We start from the raw sequence: 20,600 nt of genomic DNA, 5'->3' as shown, positions 1-20,600 counted from the left end.
TGCTCCTATGTTTTTTGAATACTGTGTGCTGGAGAAGTGCCCTGTTTAAACCCTTAAACTTCATTCAGCTTACACAGCACGCAGCATTTGTGTTTTTGTTATTAGAATGTAAAGGGACGTTCTTGGCTATTGCTAACATGTTTTCTTCTCCCTGTTTTCAAAGCATCAACAACAGGTGGCCCAGGCTGTCGAACGTGCCAAACAGGTGACCATGGCAGAGTTGAATGCCATCATCGGGGTACGTGGCCTACCAGGTCTACCTCCTACAGTGTGTATAACCAGCTTTCATTTCTTAATAGTTTGATGTCTTAATATGTGTTTGTGTATAATTGTGTGTAGCTTAATGTTGAATTGTTTGATAAGGGAGGGTCCAGGGGATGTGGAGTATGCTGAGATGCACAGGGGAAGAGGGCTTAGCATAGGGAAGCTGATAGGAGAGATGTTTTGGAATGGGGAAATCTGCTTTTCCATGGGAAAATAAGTGTAGCTCATTCTTATGACACTTAAACCACCCTTGCTCCATTAGCTGAATAAAAGCTGTAAGTCAAGAGTTTTAAATACTTACCTATCTTCTGTCTTACAGCTTTGGACCACAGTGAGGGTCAGGCCAGGTCTCTGAATTACCATTTCACGGAGTTCTCTTTGTCTTTGCCTTTTCCTTTCTAAGGTATTCTAACCTGTGTAACTATTTGCTCCTTTGCTTTCTTGTGTCTCTTTCATGAATTTTTAAGTGGCACACCAATGAAAGAGCGCTCTCTCGCCATGGAAGAAGTGTTAATTGTCTGCCCTACTGCTCTCTAGCCTTTCAGTGGTTTCCTGCTCTCTGTTGAGTTCAGCTAGTGTTTCTTGCCGACTGGTTGTCAATCACAAGTCATTTGCTCCGCATTAAGGAACCTGGTGAACTGTGTGTTCCATCCCTTGCATGAGTTCATCCCTCTGCCCACCACAGGACCCAGGATGGTTCTCATGTGCTGTCCCCCTTCCAGACCAGGGGAAAGAAGTTGCTGAAACAGGGGAGGGTTCTTTCTGATTTTATTCATATGTGAATGCCTTGAGCAGATTCAAATCACTCATTTATCAATTTATGTTAATTGCTTGTGAGAAGATGCCCTGCTGGTCTTTATAGTTCCCTCAGACACTTTGTAATGATAATTAGACATGCTGCTGTACGGATTAAGAGTGCCATAGTCCAATGACGGCCACAAACAATGGAACCAGTTAATCCATCAGGGCTTAAAATTACATCCCAACTGGAGATGGAGAAAAAACATAAGAGCCAAGGAGGATTAAAGAATGAGCCTCAGCTTGAAAACTCTCCTTTCATCAGTTTCTCAATTGCAGATCTGCAGTTGGGTTGCCTGTGGTAAGCTATTGGCAGTCAATTAGGTGAAATAAACTGGGAGGGTGACCTTCATTTCCTTTTAATAGCTTTTTCCTCCCTGAAATGGGGAGCTTCAGTGGATTTTCAGCTTAAATTTTATTCAAGCTGCTTTATTACACTTGACAGCTTAGCTCTGCATAAACAATTCTCCCTCCTCTTCCCCCAGATCTAGGTTCTGCCTTTCTTCCCCTTCAGTATCACATTTTTGACTGTTACTTAGTGGGCTCTCTAATCACATTCAACAAAAAACACAATTACATCTGCATTTGTCTGCTGCCTTCTGTACCCTTTTCTTGTGTAATGAATTGCTTTATTTTAGAGATCAAATCAAATATTCACTGGTACTTTTGCATGTACTGTGTTTGATTAGCAAAGACTAATAGCGAATTGTACTTGTAGCTGGAGCACAGAATTTTTTTTTAACCCAAATGAATGAGGATGGAAAAGCCTGTTTTGATTAAAGGAAAACATATGCAAAGCAGTTCTCAAGTACCCAGTTCAACTTTGTGGAACATGTTTGTTTTCTGAGCGGCTCTAAATTTTCACATGTAAGTTTTCAATGGTAAAATGCTTACATTTAAATTCTCAAAAGCACTGCCCAGGACCTGTGAATCTCCTTTGGATCTACACTTTAGAAGGGAGGAAATTGCATTAACCAGATGTTTATAGGTAATACCCATTTTGAGCTGAAGCAGAGAGTAAAAACAGGTCGTTTTAGAAGAGCAGATGAATCGCTAATTTTACGAATGGCTTTGGTCCAGGGAAAATGTTGTTGAGATTATAAAGGCAGATTAGGTCTGATAGTGGAGCAACAATAACCCAAATTGGTGAATTGAGCCCAACACAAGACTTATGCCCCTTGCTTGTCTTCAGTATCCTGGCCTGGGTAGCTTTTGTCATTGAAATTTTTACATCAGTATATTAATTTATGTCAGAAGGTTCTTTTAAAGTTTGCAGTGATCAATAATTATCTCACACCGTAAGTTTAATGCTCTGGCATATGCTTGATTTTTGCTTGAAAGGAATTGTGTGCATCCTGGAAAATCGAAGTAGCATAAAATTGGGTTGACAATTCAGTGGACCTTTGTACCCCTTCATTGAACATGCAGTGTGTCAACCTGTCTCCCCAGAGGGGAGGAGGTACCGGGAGACTGTCTGTTCCTACAAGCAGCAGCTGCACGAAGAGTCAATGCAGCCTAGTTTGATAGCAGCTGTCAGTATTGTTCAGGGACCGACTTAGGGTAAAGAACAATGGGAGAGGCCATGCTCTCAGTCTGCATCGACTTTCAGGCTAAGAAAAGAAATAGTAATTTAACGGTTTAGACATCTATTACAAGTGTGAAAGATCATGAAAGAGTACCCTTTAAAATGCAAATAAGCCGAAACATTCTCATTCCCTTTAAGGTACAATCAAGGAGCTTACTGCTTGCTGACAGGGTTCAAGATATTTCTCTTCACCAAACCTGGAAAAAGTTAAATGTTCTGAAGGACTCCGGGCTCCTAGGTGAGCTCAGTCTGTCCTTGTCCTGTGGGTTCTCTTCAGAGGAAAGAGACAGGTCATAACTCTTTTTTTGGCCTCCAGTCCTTGTTGAGTAAATGAATGCTGCCCATTTTGCACAGAATAGAAATCTTAGCTTTTCCTGACTAACAGAGAATACTGAATTTTAATTCTTTTCCACCTGCCTTCCATTTACATACGTACCTATATTTAAGAATGATAAGCTTTTTAGTTGATATTTGGTGAAACTACTATTTTTGTTACTGTTTTTCTTTTCAGTACTGGGGATTGCACTCAGAGACTGTTGACCATTGAGCTATCCCCAGCCCTCTTTTTATTTTTTGAGACAGGATCATGCACACTTGCTGGGGCCTAGTCTCTAACTTGTGATCTTTCTGTCCTCAGCCTCCCTGGTAGCTGAGATTACAAGGGTACACCACTATGCCTGGTGTGATTTTATTTCTTAAAGAGAACAATTGCATGGTTGTTCGTTTCTAGCCACCTGTTGCCCAACTTCATGGTGTTTGTGGTAATACATATAACATCGTTTGCATGTATTGCATTGAATAAAAAGCATGGTCCAGGATCAGAGGGACTTGGGCAGGACACTTGACTATGTGACTTACTGCTTTTGTGACCTTGTGCAGTTAACCTGTGTCGGGGTCCCCATGTGTAGGTGGGTTAATACATTCACTTCCATGGCTTTTGTGGGAATAAGAACTTGGTGGCAGCCCTTACATCCTTGCACCCACCTTTTGGTCTCAACTCTCCGATTGCAGTTTATCTGGTTTCTCTAAGTGTCTGTAACAGATCTAGGGTCCAGTTGGCCAAGCCCTTGTGGGGGTGATTGCTCTGAGCAGCAGGTCACCTCCTCCTTTGCCTTTTCTAGTGGTTTCATGGAAGTGGGTATTTGAGATTAGACCAGCCAGATGCTCTGCTCCTGCCATTAAGCTGTTGTGCTTGAGTGCCTTTTAATAAGGACACAGCAGTGAAAAAGCTCTGCCATTTAGCTTTTGATGAACAAACTTAAAAGTTCCAAACCAAGAGGAAAAAGTTGCTTTAAGAACAGATGGAGACAGAGTTGAGGGCAAAATTGTCGCTCAAGACATTCTTAGCTTCCTCACACAACGTAAAGATGGAGGGCAGTGCCTTTGTTGACCCAGAGTTACAAGCACCGTTGTAATAGAGTTAGAAGGAGAAAGAAAGAAGAAATGGACAGATGACCAGTGGATGACCACCTTCTATCCACAAAATACCAGATTTCTAGTTGTGCTGATTGTTAGGTATAAGAAAATGTGAAAAAAATTCCTATAGCAGTGCTTTTGAATTTGGGGAACTCAAGAAATTTCGGGTTCGTGTAAGCAAACTTGATTTCTTATTTTCATTTACTTGGCTGTAGTATTACTTATTTCCATGAGTGGAACTCCCGTCATGGCCTGTGGTGGCTCCAGTTTCTGGTTAGATTTGTATATTTCCACTTCATAGACAAAATTTATAACGCTCTGCTTTCAAGCAACTCAGTATGAAATAAAAATAGTGGAGGGTATTAGGTGATATCTATGTGTTTGTGGAGGGGATGGCCCCAAATACAGACTCATGGTGTGTTCACAAGAGGTGACTTTGTGTCCCTAGGAGATTGAGTTGTAGACTGGAAGGGCTCTCCACTGTTGCATGAGATGATTGGTTTAAGGATTAGCAAAATGTTGGATTTTTTTTTCTCCTTTGGCTGTAGCTGTCAGCTGTCTATAGGATTGTAGTGTGTGAAGTTTAAGAGGGTGAGGTTAGCCTCTTATTCTTATGAGTATGTAGCTAATCCCTGGAAAGCCCATCAGTAACCCAGCTGTAAATTTCTTTGTAAAACAAATTCACCCCGAGGAGAATAAAGCTGCATATCCTGTTACCAAGAAAAGACTATATAGCTACAACAAATGGGAATCTTCTAGCTTCACCAATTTAGGTTTAGTGACATACCCTCCACTTGCATTCCAAGGGCCTAATCCTTTCATTAAATTTTCAAAGGGAAGGAGCAGCATTGCAAGGAAGTCTTTTTTATGCCTTTGTCTCCTTTGGTTAATTTTTAAATTTTTTAATTCAGAATACCACTGGGTATCTTTGACAAATGCAGGTCTTGGCCTCAGTATCTGGATTTTTCTGTGTAGTCATAGTTAATAGAAAAGTTGCTGAAGCATTGTTTTTAATATTTCTCCACATATTTTCATGTGATTTTACTTGATGTCTTTGGAAAAGGCATTTTAAAATTTTTCCCTCTTTATTCAGAAAGAGTAAGAATGCTCTAGAGTAGAAGCTAAATACCTATTTTAGGGATTATGTTTCTGTGTGTTCCTTATTGAGATGTAATTACATACTATCAATTCCTTTCTTTTAGCTTGCACTTTAGTGGTTTGTAGTACATTCACAAATTTGTGTAACCATCACCATTTTTATTGTGTAATAAAAATTCTTGAATATTTTTATTATACGCAAAAGAAATCCCATGTCCCCTCCTCTAACCCTTTGCAGTCACCAGTCTCCTTTCTATCACTGGATTTACCTGTTCTGATCATTTCATATAAATGAAATCATATTTCTATGTTGCCTTTTGCGTTAGGCTCCTTTTACTTAGCTTAATGGCATAAAGTTTTTAAAGTTTTCCAAATTCTGGAATGCACTAGTACTCAAGTCCCCTTTTTTATTGGATGGGTGATCATATTTCATTGTGTCAGTATACCACATTTGTTTATCCATTCATAAGTTTGTGGGCATAACTTCCCATTCTTGTGGTTGTACATGATGTAGGGTTACACTGGGCGTGTATTCATCTTTTTTTTTTTTTTTTTTTTTTTTTTAATGGTGTCTTACTCTTTTGCTCGGAGTGGTCTATAAACTCTTAGGCTCAGGTGATCCTCTTGCCTCTCAGCCTCCCAGTAGCTGGGGCTATAGATGCACATCTCCACACCTGACTGATCACTTATATTTAACTTTCTGAGCCTGTTTTCCATAGTGGATGCACCACTTTACATCTCTACAGCAGTGTATGAGAATTTTAGTTTCTCTATATCTTCTCCAGCACCTCTTGTCCATCTTTTTGATTGTAGTCATCTAGTTGGGTATGAACTGGTATTTCCTTGTGGTTTTAATTTGCATTTCCTTGATGGCTAATGATGTTGAACATGTTTTCATCTAAAGCCTGTAGGGTTTTTGAAGTGGATCTACCTAATCATGGGATTTTAAAACTTAACTTTAATTTAGGCCTTTAAGTCCTGGGGCTCTGATGTTTTCCATGATCATTAGGGTCATGCAGGGAAGGTGGGATGAGCAAGGGCATGGTCATAAGGAATGAGTTGGCCTGTGGATTAGCTGAAAGACAGTAAGAGTAAAGATGAGTTCAGATTGTTAAGGTTCAGGCTCTTTGTTTTGGTACACGCCTGCTTACATGGAATCAATTTTGCTTCTGGTGTTACTTGATGTTTTGATGTGTGTATACATTGTGAAATCATCACCATGATCAAGTTAGATAACGTATCCTCACATCACTTTACTTCACAGTTACTGGGTGCGTGTGGGTGTGTAGTGAGAATAGTTAAGATCTACCCTGTTAGGCAAATTTCAAGTGCACAATACAGTGTTATTAATTGTAGTCCCCATGCTATACTTAAGATCTCCAGAACTTATCTTGCATAAACTGAAAATTTGTACCCTTTGACCAGTGCTTTCTCATTTCCTCCAACCCCTGGCAACTACAACACCCTTGTACTTTGTGCGAGATTCTACTTATATGTGAGATAGGGTATTTGTCTTTCTGAATCCTCCATATTTCACTTAGCATAATGTCTTCCAGCTTCATGTGGTCACAAATGATATTATTTCCTACCTGTACCCACCCCCCCTTGGTACTAGGGGGTTGAACCTTGGGGCACTCTTCCATTGAACTACATCACCAGCCCTGTTAATTTTATTTAGAGAACAGGGTCTTGCTAAGTTGCCCAGGCTGGCCTTGAATTTGCAAGCCTCCAGAATTGTAGGTATTTCAGGCTTTTGCCACTGAGCCTGGCTTTTTTCCTGCTTTTTAAAGGCTGAATATAATTTCATTGTGCATATGTATCACGTTTTCCTTATCATTTCATTTCATGGTGAATTTTTGGGTTGTTTCCATTTCTTGGGTATTGTGAATAAAGCTGCATCAACATGGGAGTGCAGATATTTCCTTTGGACGTGTACCCAGAAATGGGATTGCTGTATCATATAGTTCTATTTTTAATTTTTTGTGGAACCTCCAAATTGTTTTCCATAATGGCTTAACCAGTTTCCTTCCTAGTGACAGTGTAGAAAAGTTCCCTTTTCTTCATACCCTTAACAATATTTAGCTCTATTCTTTTTAATAATAGCTGTCCAAAGAGGTGTGAGGCCTATCTTATTGTGATTTTGATTTGCATTTCCCTGGTGACTAGTGATAGTGAGCATTTTTTTAAAAAAATCATACCTGTTGATCATATTTATGAGAAATGCCTGTTTAGGTCCTTGACCTTTTCTGGGAGGTAGGCCATGTTGGGGATGAAACCCGGCACCTTGCACATGGTAGGCAATTGCTCCTCCTTGACTGAGCTACATCCCCAGACCTGTCCAGTTTTTCAATGGGTTATTATTGGGTGGGTTTTATTTTGTTGTTGCTGCTGCTGTTGTTTGTTTTTCTATTGTTCAGGTGCATTGTTTGCAAAGCCTTTCTCCCTTAGATAGTCCTGGTGTCGATTTCTGGGGACTCCTGCATTGAGATGGGACCTTTCAGTGCACTGTAACCTTTTTTTTTTGTCTTCAAGTGGCTTCAAATTCTTGACAAAAGTAAGCACTTTCTACCTTTTTATCATCCTTGCCCCTCTTTCCTCCTCTTCACCAGAGAGGCCATTCACATAATGGGAGGTTTGCAGGCAGCTCCTACAGTGTCCTTGATATTACTGCTGCCAAGCAGCCCTTCCCCACTTGCTTACTGATTTTCTTTTTTCTACAGTTCTCCCACAATAAGAACTGAGTGTGTAAAGGAATAAGGAAATAGCAGAAATTGTACAAGAATGATTTGGAGAGAGCTGTCAACAAATGCTGCTTTTCACATTTCTGTCCCCTTTTAAAAGAGTTTACATACCAAGTGCTATAAATGCCACTTACTGTCACTCTTAGCATTCAAGATGCCACTTCAGGGCATGGTTTTAGGTCTGATTGGGTCAAGTTTGTGATTTTTGTGACCTAGTTTTCCCTAGGGTTATAAGTGGGGTACATTTCAGAAACTCAAGTTGATTCCCTGGTCAGTGGTATGCAGCCGAGCATCCGTGAGGAAAAGGTGGGTGTTGGCCATCTTTGGGAAGGACCCAGTGTCCTCTTCAGTTGTATTGGCAGTTCTGTGGTGATAAGCCATGTGTGTGTTACACCTGTGTTTTAGAAGCCCAAATGTGGAAACCGCTACACCATTACATTACAGCTTTGAATGTAAACAGCAAAGTCAATTTCATTATAGGAACATAATTGACCCAAGCTGCACTAAGTAAAATGTGAATTAAAATTCTAAATGCGTGGCTGTTGTTTGACATGGATGAGGTGACTTTATTCCTTGTGGGTTTTCGGTATCATTAACTCTGGGTTTGGTGTTTGTTTTTCTTGTCTCATCCTCTGCATATTCAGATTGTTTCAGTTAGACCAAGTGTGTGTATCTCCTTATCCTCAAGCCAAAACCTTTCCATAATTTCCTTTGAGGCACCAGAATACTATGTGAAAAGTTCTCAGCGTAGCTCTTTCCCAAATTGTTTTATAAAATATACGAGGGTGTTTGTTGTTGTTGGTGGTGGTTTTTAATTTCGAAATTGTTAGTGGGATCTCTGGAAAGCAGATGTTCATTTTTTTGAGTTGCGACAGGGGCCTCAGATGGTGATGAAGGGACAGTCAAAGCTTCAATGTTGAAAAGTATTTTTATTTCTTAAACAGCAGTTTGTTAGTCATTTGCCATATAAGAACATGAATTCAAATGTAATGGGACAGGGCTGGGGATGTAGCTCAGTGGTAGGGTGCCTGCCCAGCATGTACAGGGCCCTGGGTTCAGATCCAAGCAGTGCAAAAAGAAACAAAGACAAATGTAATGGGACAGGATTCCAGCTTAGGTCTTGATTGTCATTTCTCAACCTTTTGATTTGAGTGCAAAAGTTCTCTGTAGTGGAGCACTGTGTGCATGTAGGATGTTCAGCAGCATCCTTGGCCTCTATCTGCTAGATGTTATAACACCCACCCCCATGTGACAACCATCAATGTCTAGACAGTGTTAGGAGTCACATCCCCAGTTATTTTTATTTTTATATTTATGTAGCAAGTATTGAACCCAGGGGCACTTAACCACTGGGCTACATCCCCAGCCCTTTAAAATTTTTTTTTTTTTTTTTTTAATTTTAAGACAGGGTCTCACTAAGTTTGCTTAGTGACTAGCTAAGTGTCTGAGGCTGGTCTTGAACTTGTAGTCCTCCTGTCTTAGCCTCCTGAGTCTTAGTTTTGAGACAGCACCTCACTAAATTGCTAAAGCTGGCCTTGAGTTTGGATCTTCTGCCTCAGCTTTCTAGTTTTCTTGGGTGCCAGGCATGTACCACAATGTCTGGTTCAGAAACATCTTTACTAGTAGCTATATAAATTATTTTGCTTGTGTTTCCCGCAAGCGTTAACTTTAAAAATAGTTTCCTGATCCTTATAAACTAGTGACCACATGGAAGGTTGAATCTCCCTTGCTGTCATTTTGTAAAACATCTTGTAGTTTTCCAAATGGTGGAAGCAAATTTTGGTCCACAGAGGACATATGTATGTAAATCCCCCTGATTGTGGGAGTCATTGGGGTTTTGGCTATAGAGCAAAGCCAGTATCACTTTTGCCCTAAAATATATTTTTTAACTGGCATTCATCCTTTTTCCTTTTGGTGAGGGTGGTGAGTATCATATCGTCTTGGGGGGCCATGTTGCATGGACGGTGTGGGCTGCCCTTTTGGAGTTAACCATTTACTCTTTAAATATGGGCTCTCTATATTCATTTAGATTAATTTTAAATGAAAAAATACTTTTTACTTATAAAGTATCTACTTCTGGAAACAACCCAGAACTATCTCTGGAAGCTTGATTGTTACTTAAAAATTTCCTTGGAAGAGAGCGGGAGCAAATGATGTCCTCCTTTTTTGCAGAGGTAGGGACAGGCATTGAGAAGTGAAATGAAAGAGGTGGTGCTCGTGTAATCTATGAAGGAACTTACATTGGTAACTGCTGTTAAGGCTGCATAGTGGTGGTGGATCTGTCCCTTGGTGCATGGGACTGGGTTCTTTGGAGAGCATCTCACAGGCTGGGCATGGAGAGAAGGGTGAAGTATCCAGTGGAAACTGCCCTCTTTTGTGCTGGCAACAGGACTGGGTTGCTGGAGTTACAGGAGAAATGCTCTTTAGAGCATGTTCTACAAAACAGAAATTTGCAAGTCCTCCCACTGGCTCAGAGCTTCCTGGCTAGACTGCTGTGAATGAGTCTCATCTGGGAAAATGGGAGTCCAGTACCTATGCTTCCTGCCTTAAGATTGTTCTGACCTCAGGCTGGATAATGATCATGGATATATTATAGTATCCAGGAGCACTGCCCAGCAGGATCAAGAGATAGAATGTGAGGCAGTAGATCCCCATCTCCTGGAACCACAGCATCTTCCACAGTGGGGACCCATCTGGTTGCTACTTACTATTTCTAGTTTGATAAGATTTTCCTTTTCTTCATGAAGTTGGGAGGTGGGGGAACGCAGCAGCAGCATTGGCTGATGGCTGAGCTGAAGATGAAAGAACCCAATGCCTGTTTCCTCTAGTGATAGACAGCTATTTTCTTCAGGGGGCCTGGAAAGCCAGAGTAGGGTAGACATGGGAGTTCTCTGTGGCCAGGTATGCTGTTGAATGTCCCTGTTGTTGGTTATCAGCTTAACTGTTGGGTTTAAAGCATCGATCTACACAGATTACTTCACAGCTGTGACAAAGCCCTGTTGTTACATAAGCTAGTCCTTCTTTTAAGTAATATGTCAGGGTCTGCTTTCCTATTTATATTTCTGAAGGCTAACCTGGACTTTGCGGGTAAAGTCTCTACTTCCGTCTTGTGTTTCCAGATACAAATCTGGTACGTTTGATCCCACCTCCAAAGGGGCCCTTCCAGTGGCTCCATTCTGGATATTTTGGGGAGTGGGGATGCAGAGAGGGGATAGAATGCTGTCTTCCACCCTGTAGTTACATCTCTTCCCCTGTGCTTGGCCTCTCTCATCTTCTTTTAATCAGTGCCGTGCTTAATTACCCCGCTGCACTTGCTTGTGTATGCATCATTGCCTTCCCCCCCAGAAGCCGGACATAGCTCTTACTCTCCAAGTAATGATAGTAATTGCTGGTAGGGCAGACCTGCTCCTCATCCTTCTCTGAGCACATTTCTTATGGCAGGTGTCTAGTTCCTAATTAAGTGCTAATGAGCATGCCTAGTGGACCGTGATGCCGCTGCCAGCTTCTTCAGTTTTATGTCTCACTGCTGCCCAGCCCTTAGAAAGTGACAGAGCAAGATTTAGTGTCTTTGGGATGACAGGAAGGTGATTTTACACATAAAGAAATTGTTATTATGATCTCAGATGGTGAATGAGTAGTTTTTAAATGCTTTTCAGGAATGCTGTTAAGGTCATTCCCCACCCCTTTTCCATTTCTCCCTCTAATTTCAATGAGGCTCTCTAAAAAAGGAATGGAAGTTTAAAGATGTTGCACTCTTAAAGATTTTTTTTTTATGTCCACCATGGTGGTGCAGGCCTATAATCCCAGCAACTCAGGAGACTGAGGCAGGAGGATTGCAAGTTGGAGGTCAGCCTCAGCAACTTAGCCAGACCAAGTCGGGATTGTAGTTCAGGAGTGGAGCCGCCCCCGAGTTCATCCCCCCTGTATGTACAATGTGCACAAAAATTTCTTTTAAAGGTTATAGGAGTGGTTGAACATTTACTGTATAATTGCAGCAGCTACTGCTTTCTGATTTTAAGATGGTGATTTATTCTTGGGTGGGAAGCATGTTTGGGACTCAACTAAAAATCTGTGGTCTGGGTGGAAGTGACTGTAGATCTGGCATGAAGATTTAATATATTCAGTACGTGCAAAGGGATGATAAATAAAACGAGTAATTGAGTCCCAGGGAAGTGAGCACAAATCAGAATCTTAAGAATTTTCTAACATTACACCTTAGAAATTGAGCTTTAATCGTTTTTACTGTCTCATCAAAAACGCGTTTTATGTTGGACAGCTGAAATGTGTCCGGATTTATGATGCAGGGGCCATTTCTTGGATGCTTTCTCATTTTGTACAACATGCTTTTAAATATAATATATGAGAGAAACGGTTCTGTATAATGTGAACAGATTTATGACCTTTGGAGTGGGTGATGCGACAGAGGCCCAGTGCTGTGGTGGGAGGGGGCCCCGGGTCTCCCTGGCTGGAGTCCCACAGGGGTCAGTGAGACGTGTTTTCCTTGTCAAACTTCTTATCCTCTCTAGGTCCAGTGTCAGTGTTTTCATCTGTTACAGGAAGAGTGGGGTTGAGGTTGGGGGTTTGGGAGAAAGGGCCCATAAGCAAAGCCTTGTCTCTAAGGTTTCTTTTAGCTGTCACGACCCCTGACCCCCACCCCCGAGGAATGGTATGAGAAGGAGTGCAGCTCTCTGGGGCTTTGGAAATGACTGCAGTCCTTTGCTGCCTGGTGGGGGGAGAACCTCAGTAGTGCCTTTGAGCCTGAGTTCCTTCTGAGAAATGGGAACATCGTGCTTTCTCACAGTTTAGGGAGGACCTGGAGACACAGGGACACATAAGCCTGAATGGTGCTGGAGAGAGAGCCAGACACTACTTTGGTTTTTTGGGGGGAGTTCTGTTGATTGAAGGTAACATTTGATTTTGTCTCATCATAGCTTGTGTTTGGGTAAAGTGCAATGACCAGGTCACTGGGACTAGTCAGGGTGTGGTTGTTTCACTGTCGGTTGAACGTTACCACCCCAACTCCACTGCTCGGAAATCAAGAGGAGTCTTAAAATCTGCAGCATCTTAGATTCAGTGACACACTGGATTTTGTCCCTGGAGGCGCTTAGAGATGAAACTTGTGTTTAAGTGTTTACTGACTTAGCCAGACTTGCTTTATAATAAGCATCTCTACTCCCGGGGCATGAGTTAAGCCAGGAAGTGACAGTGTAGATTGGAGGGTTTGATTTTTGGGATGGTGGGGAGAAGTTATTGCAAGGGTGAAAGCTTTTGATGAATTGAAAGTACTAATCTCATTTTCCCCCCTTTCTTCCCTGTCTCTGTCCCTTCTGTGTGTATGTCCAACGTCCTGTCTGTTTCTTGCATCCTCTCTTGTGTTTCTCCCCTCTGGGTGTGCTTCATCCCCACCACCACCACCACGTCCTCCTCCTGCTCCCCCATCCTCTTCTCACCACCGCGAACAGCAGCAGCAGTTGCAAGCTCAGCATCTTTCTCATGGCCATGGACCCCCGGTACCCCTAACGCCTCACCCTTCAGGACTGCAGCCTCCTGGCATCCCGCCCCTCGGGGGCAGTGCCAGCCTTCTCGCGCTGTCTAGTGCTCTGAGTGGGCAGTCTCACTTGGCAATAAAAGATGACAAGAAGCACCATGATGCAGAGCACCACAGAGGTGAGAGGCCGGGCAAACCGGATTAGGACTTTGACCTCATACTCAGACAGTGCTGCAAAGTTGCGTGCATCGCTAACGAAAGCCCCAACCTATACAGAGAGCAAACAATGAGATAAGAGGAACTGTCGCAAAGCTTTCACTGACACACAATTCAATTCACCCTGGAAGTTTGCAGGGTTTGCTGTGGGCATCGTAGATTTCTCGATCTCACTAGATTTGCAGGCATCTTGACATCTTGGCAACTGCCTAGTTAATGCCAGTGGCCTGTACCATATTATGGAAAACTGTTAACTGCTTAATTGGGTAATTTTCAAAGAAAGTAATGTTGTTAAATGGGGCGAAATAAGAAGTTAAATTTGAAAGTGAATGTGTTCAAATGAAAGGTTTGATAATTGCATCTGTTACTACTTAGTTTCATAGGCTTTAATTCTAGTATGCATTAAATATTGGGCAAAATTGCACTTGACTAATTTTTTTGAAGAAAAGTAATTTATTCTGTCAAGAAATTTAAAAAAATAGGCTTTGTGAATGGTTAAACTGTAAATCTTATGTTTACAAAATACTGTAATTTTCAGGAAATCACTGTATTAGGAATGTGCAATGACTTATATAAATAAAAGCCATTTTTAAAACTGTTTGGGGCTTGTGTTCTAATTATTCCCCCCTTTTTTTTATTTCTGTTCTTGCCTCTGTGTCTGAACGGGCATGTCTGTGCGTTTCTTGGTAACCTCGGGAGCAGACAGAGAGCCGGGCACAGTAAGTACCCCAGCGCCTGCTGCACACGAACACAGCCCCAACACCTGCTAGCGCCCTCTGTGAACTCAGCGCAGTCAGGCCCACACTCCCCATCTCTCAGTGACCTGGGTTTTTCTTTTTCTTCTAATTAAAAGTATTTGTCTTTTATGACCATTTCCCCTCTTGTCTTTTTTTTTTTTTTTTTAAACAAAATTTGTGTTAGACGAGAGGGGCATGATTTGGAGGTGAAGCTGTTTGCAATAATTGCTTACCTGGAAATACACTTTGATCTGTATGTGTCCAGGACCCACTTGAAAAATAGGCTTATCATTGCATTCTGAGACCTGGTTTCATGTAGTTTCAGAATATTCATTTTTATCTTAAATCAGCTTTACAGACAAGAAGTCACCATCCATATGTGAAGTAAGTTAGTGATGTATTGCTTCTACTTAAACCATTCATTATCCTCTGCAAACGCCTCTTAGTTGCTAGGTTTCCATATCTAGTTTTCTTTGTATAATTGTTCTTGGAGTACAAACTTGAATTTCCATTTTATTTTAGATATCTGAGCATCTGAGCAAATGCTTACAAACAAGGAAATTCAGTGGGCAGGGCTTACAGAGCTCATCTTTTCACCAGACTAAATCATACCCATTTTATTTGATGCACATTTGGAGTATACATGCATCTGCTAGTTAACTGTGGGAATGCATCTCTTGAATATCATGGAGCGAATAATGAATGAAAACTTTACCCTCTTCACCTAGGATTGCTACAGTTTTTGCCTCTTTCCCCTTCTTTCTGAACATAACACTATTTTAACCATTTTTAAGATCGTAAAAAATGTGACACTGAATTTTGGAATTATTCTGATACTTTTTCTTCTCATGCTGAGGATGGAATCCAGGGCCCTTACCATGCCAAGCAAGCGCTTTATTACCGAGCTGTACCTCCCGGCCCTGTTCTGGTACTTTTTTGTTAGGAGTTTGGGCAGAAGACATAATTTTTTTCAGTTTGATAATTTTTTTATTTCCCCCTCTCCCTTCTCTGTCTAGAAAAATAGTTGCTTTTAAAATTGTCTTTGAGACAGATCTTTGTGTGCTTCATGTATTAGGATATGTTTAGAGGAGGGGCATGGTTAAAGGCAGAGGTCGCTAGTTTTTAAAATTTTCATACTACAAGTTTTCTCTGGAGAACATTGGGAGTGGAAAGGGAAGGACAATATGTTATAGCTAGGAAGTAAAATACCCAACACACAAAGTACACATTGAAGTAAACTTTGATTTGATTTATGGAGGTGACCTTTATATGTTTTGCTGTCTCGGTATTCCTATAGCTCATCATTATTTTCTGCCAGGTTCATTCAGTAGAGTATTATATCAGACCTAACCCTGGACCAGAAAGCACATGGCAGAAGAAGTTTCGTTGGAAAAGCCCATGTTTACCATTTTGGGGGTTTTTTTTTTGGACTTATTTTTTAGCTCTGGGACTTACTTTTTATCCAACTTCCCCCCTCATTATTACTTTTAGACCTCAAATGACTATATTGACTTACACTACATGTAAGGCACTATGGGATGGGTCTGCAGTTTAAGAGGTATGTAGGCATGTAGCACAATACCTTTTTCAGAAAACTGAGAAGAGATGACAGAAATACAGAAAAACAGAAGAATAGAAAGTTTCAGCAGAAGTTGTGTAACATTGGCATCACAGTTGTGGGAGAGATGCAGCATGCCTTGTGGCTCTGAAATGCTGGAGCCGTGAACTCTGAGGTTTTCACACTGAGGCTGGTACAGGTGTTCCTCACACCTCTGCATGTGTCTGTATTTCAGTGTCCAGTAATTTTATTTATTGGCTGAAAAACCTTATTTATTGGGGGAGTTTACTTCATTGGGTGGAGGGAGGTTGATTAGTGTGTCCTTAAAAGAAATACAAATAAGTTCTTGAATTTCAGGGGACTGTATTTTTTTTAAGTGCACATATTATTCAAGTTAGTAGTCAGTCAACTCTCCAGTCAAAATGGAGTGGGTCATTGCATAAGCTGATCTGTGCAATAATGTAAATGAAGTGGTGACTTACGTGTTATTGACTTGTATATTTTTTCATATCAAATTTGTAACGAGTTTTAGGGGTCATTTCAATGAATGTTGTCAGAATAGTGTACCTGTGTTCTCTGCCTAATTACTGTAGAATGGTGGTGGTGATATGAAATGGGAAGACTGCACTAACTTTAACTGAAACATTTCATTTAATCTGTAAAGAGGAATTAAATTGTTCACTGTCCCCATAAGGGGGATTTTGCATTACAGTTATATAAAATTAAAGAGCTCTTTAAACTTGGTATAAAATTGAGTACAAGAAGCGGTGGATAATGTGGTGTGTGTACTATTAGGCCCTAAAATATAAAAATATACATAAAATATATATAAAAATAGGAACTCACTTATTTAATAAAATGGTTTGAATTATGAAGTCTGATTTCACTTGGCAGAGAAGTGAATTGATTGCACTGCTGTCCCCCCCCCCCCTTTTTTTTTAAGCCAAGGAAGGTAAAGGGCCTCTGGAGCAATGTTTTTCAAAACTTGTGGTCTCAGATGTTTGTTTCTCCCTTCAGATTAAAATTGAGGACCCCCTAAGAACTTGTTTTTCTTGATTTTTATTGAATTGGAAGAAAAAATTTAAATCACTGTAGTATAAGTATCATTAATGAGAAACCCCATTTTCCAAAACAAATTTTTATTAGGGTGAATTGGCATTCTTTTACATGTTTGCAAACTTCTTTAGTGCCTGGCTTAAAAGAGGTTAGCTGGTTTCTAATCAGCTTCTGTATTTGATTTGTTATGATACAATTGTTTTTGTTGTTTGGGAAGGAAATCTGCCATCATAGAGATCAAGGGTCTCTGGAACACTCATGGGTCCTTGGACCAAACTCTGAGAACCTCAGCCCTCAATGAGACTAAGACTTATTATTACCTTTTTCTGTTCTATGTTGAATATACTTAAATCAAGCGCCCAAAAAATTCAGAGACTTAGGTGAATCTAGATGGAATTGCGGATATGTTTGGATTTTTAGCTGTGAGCCTAAAATGGGTTGGTAGATTGTGTGTGTGTGTGTGTGTGTGTGTGTGTGTGTGTGTGTGTGTGAGAGAGAGAGAGAGAGAGAGGGAGAGAGAGGATTATTCAGTTTACTTGTTTAAGCTTTTAGGTAGGAAAACAAATGAGCCTTAATATAAGCAATCTGTTTTGATGTAAAACCTGGAAAATGAAAGTAATAACAGTGAAAATATGAACACTTAAGTTCCTATTTCTGAGCAGGGGACATGATGAAGCCAATAATTTTTTAGGGATGTTCTGTGTTTTTGTACTTGGTTTTAAATTTGACTCTTTTTTAATTCTTTGAACCTCTTTCTTTCTTCCATTTTTTTTTTTTTTTAATCTATAAGTTTCCTTATGAGAGAGCAGCTGCTGAGCAAAGACAGATGAAATGACCTTAAGAAAGGCTGTTATTTCTTCAGTAGTATATGATAGAAATACAAAACTTTAGATGTTTCAATTAATTTAAAGATAAAGAGCATTAGATGTTGGCTGAATGAAATGTCATTTAAATACATCTGCTTGAAAGACTTGGAACTACAAAATCAACAAAGAGTTGTGACTTTTAATGAATACAGTAATGTGTGTTTAAAAAACCTTAATTCATTTAATAAATGCTTGCTGAGCACTCAATATGTGCCAAGCATGGTTTGAGGTGGTACATACATTTGCTGCCATTTTTCATTCATCCCTTTAAATATCACAGATAAATGACTTTTGTAATAACACTGAAATATAATTCATGTGATTGGTATTTGGAAAAGCAAGGATTACCCCAGGGTATCTGGGGGAGACTCTAGAGGATAAATAGGATGTGTTCATTTAGGCAGGGCTCATGATTGGGCTCTGAAGGTGTGTGCATGCTTGTAGTGGGTCAGTGACCTTGTGTGTGGTTCTGGGGACAAATCAGATCTCAGCGAAATTTTAAAAGGGGTTCCTGATCCAGAAAAGTTTGAGCACTATTTACCTACCTTGTCAGTCAGAAGACAGCACCATCATTTTATCAATGAGACAGCTCAAGGAGACTGGTGCTTCTAGTGACATGGTTACATGATAATAGAGGTTGAGATTTAGATCATGTCCTAGGGACTGTGCTGTCACTCCATAACTGACCTTGAAAAGCTTCAGGGGTTCATGTTTGGAACTTCACGGTAGTCATGGCAACCAAAATGGTCACTTTTTTTTTTTTTTCCCCGTTTTCCAGCTTTTCTTGACTACCTAATTGACAGAGCTGGGATTAGCTCCAAATTCAGGACCACTTGAATTTGTTTTACTTTTTCTTAGAATGACATTAAATGTTATAGAGGATAAGAAGAAAATTAAGACCTTTTTTTTTTTCCTTAGAAATTAGTATGGGTCTTTTTCCTGAAAATTTTTGAGCCACAACAGCATTTAAGGGTGGTAAAAAGAAGATGAATTTTGGTGAAGGCAGATCCCGGGGAGTTTCTGGCTCTTAGGCAAGGTTCCCCTCTGTAACTGGTGAGTACAGTAGTGGTTGCCCAGCAGAGCAGGCGGGTGCTTCAGGAGTGGTCCTCACCCATTTGCAGAGTAGCAGCAAGGCGATAAATGCTTTATCACTTGCACTCAATGCAATTATTTGTGGTTCCTTCCTTGTAATCCCAGTAGCTCAAGGGAGGCTAAGGCAGGAGGATCGCAAGTTCAGAGCTAGGGTCAGCAACTTAGGCTGTAGGTAACTTAAGGAGATCCTGTCTCAAAAAATAAAAAGGGCAGGGGGATGAGGATCAATGATAAAGTGTCTTTGTGTTCAATCCCTAGTACCAAAAACACACAAATTGTATTGGGGTGCAGTAATTTGCTAGATCTACCTGGGAAAGTTAGCAAGACCCCATGTCAAAATAAATTTAAAAGGACTCAGTGCCATGCCCCCCACCTCCAAAAAAATGCAGATTTTATCAGGAACTGAAGGTGAGAATCTATGTCTTGGGGCACTTACTGATGGTTCTTTGTGTCGGCATCTTAAATAGCCCAGCTCTTGTTAACTCACTTTCACCTAAGGGTACAGGGACTAGCAAGAACTATTTTTGTGTTTTGTTTTTTTTTTTTTCGGGAGCTGGGGGAAGTTACCGGGGATTGAACTCAGGGGCACTTGACCAGTGAGCCACATCCCCAGCCCTATTTTGCATTTTATTTAGAGACAGAGTCTCACTGAGTTGCTTAGCACCTCACTTTTTGCAAAGGTTGGCTTTGAACTTACCATCCTCCTGCCTCAGCCTCCCCAACCACTGGAATTATAGGCGTGCACCACCATGCCCAGTGCAAGAACTGTTTTGCCCAAACATTTACGGATTAATTTTGACCTGGCGTGCCAAACTATGGCCTGGAAATAAAGGCTAATATTTAGATGAGTCACCTAAAATGTCAATTTTTAGACACAGACAAGAACACTTAAGTGTTCTTAAGCTGTTGCCTCTGCAGGTTTCTCTTGTGGGATTTTATACTGTGCTTAAAATACAGATCCTCTTTGGGAAAACTGACATCGCTGCTGAGAGTAGGATGAATTCCTGAAGAAAGAAAAGGTCTTGGTTGTTGGGGGTTGTGTGCACCTGAACCAGGTAGAGGTGTGTTTCATGTAAGTGCAGCCACTTATCAGATGGATGCTGGGGTCTGAGTGTAATTAAAACCAGGTTTAACTCACAGCAATTGCAGTGAAAAAAAGGGATCTTCATGCTTTAAAAAAAGTAGGTAGAGAACATTTTTCTTTCTTCCTAAGTCATTTTTACACTTCAGTTTTTTGTTTTGTTTTATAGTGGCAGGGATTGCTTAACCACTGAGCTGTATCCCTTGCCTTTTTATTTTTTGTTTTGAGACTGGATCTTGCTGAGGCTTAGGGCCTCACTTAGTACTTGAGCCTGACTTTGAACTTCCTATCCTTCTGCCTCAGCCTCCCAAGTTGCTGGCATTATAGGGGTGTGCCACCACACCCTGCTTGCAGCCCAGCATGCCTGGCTGAGAAACTGTTTTTAAGTAATTATATTTATTGTCTCCTGTAGCCTTTATATTTCTTTTGTTTTGCTTTACCTGGAGGAGATAAAAGGACACAAAGGGTATGAGATTGACAGGAAAGGCATTATTGCTGACCACCCCCAATATACACTGGCTCTTTACTTCATCTTAGCAGAACATCTACTTTCCCTGAGTCCTCCTGAGTCAGCCATCTGCATTTAACAGTGTGAGTTCCTAGG

The 20,600-nt window shown here is 40.7% G+C and overlaps 1 protein-coding gene across 8 annotated transcripts in view; it reads left to right on the top strand.

The window, feature by feature from the left end:
• The window catches only part of Tle1 (TLE family member 1, transcriptional corepressor), a 91,729-nt gene that overhangs the window by 32,341 nt on the left and 38,788 nt on the right, over positions 1-20,600 (top strand). For 2 of the 8 annotated variants that reach the window (XM_076846088.2, XM_076846083.2), the window contains exons 6-8: positions 164-238; positions 13,368-13,569; positions 14,309-14,325. In XM_076846088.2, coding sequence (XP_076702203.1) covers positions 164-238; positions 13,368-13,569; positions 14,309-14,325 — 294 coding nt within the window. Of the gene's footprint in view, positions 1-163; positions 269-13,364; positions 13,570-14,308; positions 14,326-20,600 lie in introns of all 8 variants that reach the window. The other 6 variants (XM_076846087.2, XM_076846082.2, XM_076846086.2 and 3 more) reach the window with 3 other exon arrangements.

Source organism: Callospermophilus lateralis, chromosome 2 (assembly GCF_048772815.1).
Source record: "Callospermophilus lateralis isolate mCalLat2 chromosome 2, mCalLat2.hap1, whole genome shotgun sequence".
Taxonomy (NCBI): domain Eukaryota; kingdom Metazoa; phylum Chordata; class Mammalia; order Rodentia; family Sciuridae; genus Callospermophilus; species Callospermophilus lateralis.
This window is presented reverse-complemented; position numbering and strand designations above follow the sequence as displayed.